The sequence below is a fragment of the Oryx dammah genome, unplaced genomic scaffold (genome assembly GCF_014754425.2).
Source record: "Oryx dammah isolate SB20612 unplaced genomic scaffold, SCBI_Odam_1.1 HiC_scaffold_10, whole genome shotgun sequence".
Classification (NCBI taxonomy): Eukaryota; Metazoa; Chordata; class Mammalia; order Artiodactyla; family Bovidae; genus Oryx; species Oryx dammah.
Genome location: NW_024070194.1, coordinates 28,177,433 through 28,185,403, shown reverse-complemented (window position 1 = coordinate 28,185,403; position 7,971 = coordinate 28,177,433). Strand labels below are relative to the sequence as shown.

The 7,971-nt window shown below is 51.4% G+C and overlaps 1 protein-coding gene across 1 annotated transcript in view; it reads left to right on the top strand.

Moving 5' to 3' along the window:
• Window positions 1-5,933, top strand: part of TAF4 (TATA-box binding protein associated factor 4) — a 69,494-nt gene extending 63,561 nt beyond the window's left edge. Inside the window, exon 16 of the mRNA XM_040248873.1 lies at window positions 4,448-5,933. Within this exon, the coding sequence (XP_040104807.1) occupies window positions 4,448-4,615 (168 nt within the window). The 3' untranslated portion in view covers window positions 4,616-5,933. The remainder of the gene's footprint in view (window positions 1-4,447) is intronic.
• Window positions 5,934-7,971: the final 2,038 nt, after the last annotated feature.

Genomic DNA, 7,971 nt, shown 5'->3' with positions numbered 1-7,971 from the left:
AAGTGTTTGGGTGTCTTTACCCCAGGTTTTCACGTGTGTTTTCTGTTGGGCATCTTAGCTCATGTCCGCATTCTCCTCGGCCCCAGGCAGCCACACGGCCTCCCTGGTGGGTGCTGAGACCCCTTCCATCTCACGCTTTGTCACGTCATTTCTACTTCGTCATGGCATACGGTGTCATCTCCTGGCCACTTCCTCAGTTTTGCTGTCGCATCAGCTGTGCGTTTATATTATAAATGCTTATTTCTCCCTTCTGTGGATTCTCTGCTCTCTCTCATTGGGATGACCCTGACCTGTGGTCGAGCTCTCACCAAGCTCAGGTGCAGAGTCCCCCGCCATATTGTGAGTTGAAATGGTTTTTCTGTGGCCTTGATCTGGAGGGCCGTCAGGTTGGATATAAAAATGTTGGTTCATGCTTGCTTTCAGTGATGTTTTTAATGCTTTTCCTTGCTTACTGTATATGGGCTTCCCTAGTGGCTCAGTTTGGCGAGAGCAATGGCACCCCACTCCAGTACTCTTGCCTGGAAAATCCCATGGACGAAGGAGCCTGGTAGGCTGCAGTCCATGGGGTCGCAAAGAGTCGGACACGACTGAGCGACTTCACTTTCCCTTTTCACTTTCATGCATTGGAGAAGGAAATGGCAACCCACTCCAGTGTTCTTGCCTGGAGAATCCCAGGGACGGGGGAGCCTGGTGGGCTGCCGTCTATAGGGTCGCACAGAGTTGGACACAACTGAAGCGACTTAGCAGCAGCAGCATGGGTTTGGGAAAGCCTGATTCCAGGTTAATTTATCTTGGAAAACTGACAGTTTTATGAGGCTTCGTCAAAGTTGATTTTATGGGTTAATTTTCCCAGGTGCCCACTTGCCTTGTCCATGTAGGTTTGGTTTTTTGGTTTCCATTTCTTGAAAGTTTCCTCAGATTATGGTTTAGTATAACTCCTGCCCTCACGTTTGCCTCCCTCTCTGGGGCCTCTGATAGCTCAGTGCATGTCCCCCTTCCGTGTCTTCCTTTACCCTGGGTTTTCCTGGCCCTTTAATTTTTTTTTTCTCCTTTGTTTCCTTTCTATTCTGGTGTTCTGCTTTTCTTCTGAATTCTTATGAATTTTTATTCGAGATTTTTCTCCCCTGAGCACCTTACAGTTTATATTCGTGTATGAGATAATTTTGTCTTTTTTTCTCATTTCTTTCTTGAGTCAGTCAACTCTCGTTTCTTTCTGGCTTTTAATTCATCTTGCCCTTATATTTTGAGGTTTTGATTCAAGGTGATTTTCATACTCTCAAATGTGTAAATACATTTTTTTGTTGAAAGCGTTGTCTTGTAGTTGCTTATTTTTCCAGATTGCATTTGGCCCTGATATGTGTAGAATTTCATTTTCTGACTTTTTGTGGTGGTTCTTGGTGCACTTGCTGATCTTCCTCTTGTTAATTTTGTGGTATGGGTGTTGACAAGATTTGTGGTCTGATGGCGCCCTCTCCTGACTGTTGTGCAGAGCCCAGTGACTTAGCTGGTGTCTGTCCTGATGAGGAGGGCTGAGGTCCTCTGGTGGCGCCCGCAGGATCCTGCATCACCCCCACTCACTTCTTGGTGTGCACTTAGGTACCCCCCGGCCTGCTCTGGCGGGAGGAGGACTCTCGCTGCTGTGTCTGCTGCTTGGAGCCGTGGGGGCACAGCCCCACTCCTTGGTCTTTGTGGAGCCTGGGCTGCGTCTTCATGTTGTGCGAATGCTGTGTTCCCTCCCTGTTCTGGATGGCCCTGGGGGAGATGATGGAAGATAACCGGGGTGACCTTGGCTCTCCTCTGCCAAGTGCCGGGGGTCCCTGCAGCCCTCCAGCTGCCTGTGCTTGGGCGTGGACAAGCTTGGGAATTGCACTGGTGTGAAGAGGACCAGAGCGAGCCAGGGGGTGTCTGTGCTTTTGGTACTTTGACCTATGTTACTCACCACCTAGCACATGGGGCATCACTCAGACACCCTCTCATGGGTGTGGACCTCTTGCTACTATTGTAGGGGCTCTGGGGGGAGTGGCAGTAAGGCCCCCCACGTGAGTTCCCCCAGACAGTCCCCAAGAGGCTGATGCTCCCTGCCACCTTGGTGAGGGCCCATGGCAGGTCCCTGCAGCTGCAGTCAGGTGCCGTGGCCGGTTGTGCCTGGCTCTGGGGGCCTGAGTGAAGTGACCAGTGAGCTAGGCAGGTTGGGGCTAAGGTGATTGTTTCCACTTGGTTTCCACATTGAGTGCTTGTTGCCCGTCAAGTTGGTTGTGGCATTTTTGGCAGAGTTAAGGTTACCTTCAAAGGAGACATTAGGGGATAGCCTTTCATTGATCTCATGATAGTCTTGGAATGGGACAGGTTGAGTTCACACAGTGCTTTCAGGAGGGGAGCTGGGGTCCAAGGTTGCTGTGTTTCAGCCCCAACGCCTGCAAATGCAAAACAGAACAAACCCGTCACCCTCTGTGCTTGAGCCTCTTGATGAAAGTGGACGCTGGCGTCTGCCGTGCAGTTTTCTGTCATCTGAGGTCACTGCCGACTACTCAGGGCCGCTTCCTGCAGGCTGGACACTGGGTTCCTGTGACCACCTTCTGTGGCCAGGACACCCCAGAGCCAGTCGGTCACAGGCTGGCACTCACCCCGTGACTTCGGACTATATTTAGTGTCAGGCAGGAGGCCTCTGAGCACAGCCTTCTTGTTAAAGTCCACGAAAGAGTGACGTGTGGCCACCTCGTGACCACTGGAGCCTGAGACGTGGTGAGTGTGGCCAGCACGGCCATGGAGTGGAGTCCCGCTGTGGGCTGTGCTAACGCCTGCTTGTCTTGTTTGGAGCCACTTTTGACTTCTGAAAAAGGTTTCATTAAAATAGCATTGACCTTGATTTCTGAGTTTCAGCATCCTCTACATTCTGTGCCTGAAGTGAGCCCTCACCCTTCTCCTAGCTGGTTTTGGTCGTTGAACTATTTTGAAAGTAAGAGCATCAAACATGGTCCAGAATTGTAACAAGTGTCACAGAAGACACCTGGCCCATGGTTTAGGTAGTGCTTTGTTCTCCGTGAGCCTTGAGGTCAGGTGGGGCCCCCCTGCCCTTCCAGCGCAGACACTGGCCTCTGCAGGCTCCCCCATGTTGAGGGTGCAGACCCACAGGGCCCCGGGCGCAGGCCAGCTCCCATTTTCCTGGTTCCTCTCGGCTGTGTGTTTTCATCACCGCCTTTTCAGGGGTGCTGTTTGTTTTGTACCCAAAATGCTCCTATAAGGCTGTTACGGAGACTCAGGGAAAACTGGCAAAAACCCTAAGTAGTTGTTTCAAACACAGACAAGTAGTCACCAGAGGACTTGTCTGGAGGACGGACTGGTGATTAAGGTTCTGAAGAGGGCGGGGTGTAAGGAACTCATAAATTAACAGAAGACGCATGGGATGCCTCGCCTGCCACCTGCTGGCCGCTTGCTGCACTGCGGCCTCCTCCAGCATCACAGGACTCATGGCTCCCACCTTCTTAAACTTTGAGAAAACGCTGTAAAAGTTCCATTGTAAGTTTTGCACTTGAAATACACATGAGCAACTTTAACCATCAGAATACAGACACTTCCTGTTCATTCTGAATGGAAAACCAAGACTCGTCCAGTTGGAAGTTGTGTGGTTTGTGCCCACGAGTATCGGATGGAGACGGTGACAGACTTGCTGAAATCATGGATGCTGCTGCTGGGGGGGGCGGCGACGCGGCAGGAAGGCACCCAGTACCCCAGCTCTGCAAGCAGGCAGGCACCAGAGCTCACATCTTCGGCTGGATCCCCCTGCAGGCTGACCAAACTGGGCTCCGAGCAGTGCAGGCCACTGTCAGCCCAAGGGAGTGGGGAGCACCCTCCAGGCCACAGACGACATGGTGACTAAAGAGTCCTGCAACCCAGCTTGCTGACCGCCAGCCCGCCCAGCCCACGAGCCTGGACCTTGCAGCTTTGGGAATGTGCCTTTGTTGGCGAAGTGGGGGGGTGACATGGCCACCACAGGTGCAGTGCCAGCCCACCTGAGTCCTGGACACCAGCAATGCCAGCCACGAGCCCTGGAGCCATTCTGCGACCCTTTGGGGCAGAGGAGCCGCCACGTTTTACTTCTGTGCCCGGGGCCAGAGTCTGACCTCTGTGGGGAGTCGCAGGGTTAGCATCTTCCAGTGTGTGCCTGAGCGCACCAGGCCTGGAGGTGGGCGCGGGGTCGTGCCCCCTGCTCTCACCCCTTCTGTTAGGGACTGGCTGAGCACCACGGCTCCAGCAGTTGGCCTAAGCCTGTCCAGGCCCGGCTTCCTCCATAGCCGGGTTCCGTGGGACACCTATAGGGAACCGTGCGCTGCCCCCAGGCCTGCGGTCCTGGGGTAGCACCTGGCATTGCCCCTTCCTTCCAGCGCTGAGGGCCCTGCCTACCTCTGCGCTCCACTAACTCGGCTGTCTTCTCCTTTCTCGTCACCAGGGCTCGGGCCCAGGCTCGGCGGTCCCAGGCAGTTCCGGCGTCGGAACCCCCAGACAGTTCACGCGGCAAAGGATCACGCGGGTCAACCTCAGGGACCTCATATTTTGTTTAGAAAATGAACGCGAGACAAGCCATTCACTGTTGCTGTACAAAGCATTCCTTAAGTAGCACGGACGCGGCCTCTTAGCAGAGACGCCTGGGGACTTTTTATATATTTGCAGATTACGCCTTTTTGTAACGAGCAAATGGGATATTGTTTAAAAAACAGCCACCTCTTTACAATGGAACAGTTTTATATTCCTGTTTCTAAGTCAACTCTTCAGTATGGAGGAAAACATGTTTCTGTAACAGAGAACACAGAGGCCTGCAGGTACTCTTACAGGACAATTAAATCCTAACTCATCTTTGATTGAGTGGCCTTCTTGCCAAACAAGCCATATATAAAAACTGATGGAATCGTTTAGCAAATAACTAGCTGCCCTCTTGTCACCTCATAGCGGTTTCTACATCGTTTGTGCATTTGGTTTAGTTCAACCCAGCTTACTGCGTAGGTGTGTGTCTACAGCCAGTGACCTCATTTCACTTATTTTATTTTTGTATCAGTCAGTTGGCAAAGCAAACTGATTTTTTAGACTATTTATCTCCCTCCTTCCCGGCCCCTCCGTTCAGGACCCTTGAGGAGCAGGCAGCCCACCGTCCGCCCGCGCCTCGGGGCTTGTCCCTCTGCTTCGTGGGGCCCCAGTGATGCGGCTCCTTCTGAATGTGTGGTCAGCATCTGTACAAATGCATTTTACTTGCTATTGTTTGTAAAGCTGTAAAGTTAAAAGAAATGAAAACCTTTTCAGCATAAATCTATTTTACTTGCACTGTGTTTTTTAGCTAAAAGTGAAAACTTAGATGAAATAAAATCAAAGTTGAGAAGAATCATCAAAAGACTGTTTCTCAGTGTGAATCAAGTGTTGAAAAATGGTTGGTGTATTTTGTCAGTAATTGTACATAATTTTTGGCACATAACATGAAGATGGCTATGTAACTATAATTATTTTGCTAAGAGACTGTATGCAAGCTGTGGGCCCACTTTACAGACGTCCAGAGCAAAAGCCCCTTCTTTGTACCTATTTTTTTATTACAAATATACTAATTGGTTCTTTATATTTTCAGAGGTTATTGTATTAAATTGTCTATTGATAGTACTTTTATGACTGTAAATACTTTGGCTTTCTCTTGTGTGAATTCTCATGTTAGACTTTATTCGCGCGTGTGAACTGAATGCTGATCAGTATTTTTTATGGACACCTGAAAACTGTTACACCTTTTATTTTGTCTTTTAGGAAATCCCTGTCTTTCCATTTTTTCATGTAAATTTTGCACAGTTACTTGTTCATATGTAAATATTTTACTTTCAAAAATGAAGTTTTTAATTGCTATTGTTTTATATAGGATTGAAAGAAAATTAACTCCTTTATTAAAAACAAATTTATCTGTATCTGTTTTGCCTGTTTTTCCCAGTTTTCCGTTGTAGATTCTGCTGCCAGAGATTTAGCTCTGGCTCCGCTGAGGTGTGTCTTTATGAGCCACTTGTTAGGAGTCAGTGTCTATAACCCAGCGAGTCCGGTAGAAATAGCCTCACCTCCGAGGACAGGACCTGCCTCCAGAGTCAGACCTGGTGTCACCTGTGAGGGCCCAGGAGCCGAGCTCAGGCCTTGCTCCCTGCCGGGCCACTCTTCCTCGGAGACGGATGGACTCGTGCAGCGTGGACGCTGGGCTGCTGTCCGTGCAGAGGCCTGGGGCGCCCCTGGGAGAGGGAAGGTAAGGCGGGGGTGGGGACACGTGGGCGTCCTGGCCCCAGCCCTGATGTGTACCCACGTTTCTGGTGGTGGTGGTGGTGGTGGGGTGTGGTGGCTGGAGGCCCCGCCCTGTCTGGCGGTGAGTGACAGCTTGGCCTCGATGCACGGTGGTTCCTGAGGGGGCGAGTTCACAATAGCTCAGGTCTCGCGAGAGCCGCCGCCGGCCTCGTCTGGCCTCGTCTGTGTGATGGCAGTTGGCGTCCATGTCTCGTTGATTTTTGACTGGATTTTTGGGTCTCTCAAGATCCGTGGGTTTCTGTCAAGTCACAGCATCAATCTGACCATGTTGTGTCGGTCTCCCCAGTGACGCAGCACTGCGGTTGGTCGTCTCCGTGCTGGAGGCGGAGGTCGAGACCCAGGTGCAGGCAGTGTGGTATGGAGGGCGCGCCCAGGCCTCCCCGGCTCCTGGCGGTTGTGCGCATGCCGCTGTTTCTTGGCTTGTGGGATCGTCGCTCTTTGCCTGCTGGGCCGTTTTCTCTGTGTGCACCTCTCTCTCCATGATTAAATCTCTCCCTTTCGTAAGATGCCAGTCGTTTGGGTGAGGGCCTGCCGTGGTCACCTCGTTTGAGCTTTGATGGCCTCTGTGAGGACCGGTCACGTTCTGAGGTCAAGTTCTGAGCTCTTGGGGCATTGGGACCCCCAACGTGATCCTTTTTGGGCCGGGGAGGCAGTTCAGCCCATAACACCTGTGATGCTGGCGATGAAAGAGGGTAGATGTGAATTTTTAGAGCCTTTTCCTGGTGGCTCAGATGGTAAAGAATCAGCCTGAGATGCAGGAGATCTGGGTTCGATCCCTGGGTTGGGAAGATCCCCTGGAGAAGGGAATGGCAACCCACTCCGGTGTTCTTGGCTGGAGAATTCCATGGACAGAGGAGCCTGGCTGGCTACAAGCCCATGCGGTTACAAAAAGTCAGACAGGACTGAGTGACTAACACTTAGCAGGAAGCACCAGGGCATGATTTCCAATATTCCCTCTGTACCAGAATGGCAGAGGTGGTTGAGTACTGAGGTCATACTTGGACTCTCCCCCAAGACTAATACTTTGTTCTCACTAAGTTCTTGGCTGGGAAATATTGAGAGCAGGAGGTGAAGGGTGCAATAGAGGATGAGACGGTTGGATGGCATCATCGACTCAACTGACATGAGGTTGAGCAAACTCTGGGAGACAGTGAAAGACAGGGAAGGCTGGCATGCTGTAGTCAATGGGTTGCAAAGAGTCTGACATGAATGAGCAGCTGAACAATGATAAGTTCTTGGCCCTGAGATAAACTGGTTTAGTCAGTGAAGGGCGGCAGTACTTGTGTTTCTGCTGGTGCAGCCTTGGTTCCAGCTTACCTGTACGTCTGATAGGGTCTGGTCGTCTTGCCCAGGGCCTCACCCAGCTGCAGACTGACGCTCCCTACCTAGGAATGACCCCCGAGAGAGGTGTGGCCAGCAGCTCAGAGGCAAACGTGTGTCTGTGTTTATGCCTCCTGTGAGCACTGGGTACTGCTCGGTGTCTCAGTAGAATCGTTACCAGTTGTCTCAAGTCCGACTCACATTCCTGTGGGATAGAAAGCTGTTGGGCTGGGCCAGGACCATGACCAGGATGTCTGTTCTGACCACGTGCATCTCCCAGGGAACTGCAGTGGCAGCTGGGCAGAAAGGCAGAGGAGAGAAAGGCATGAGGTTTAGAGA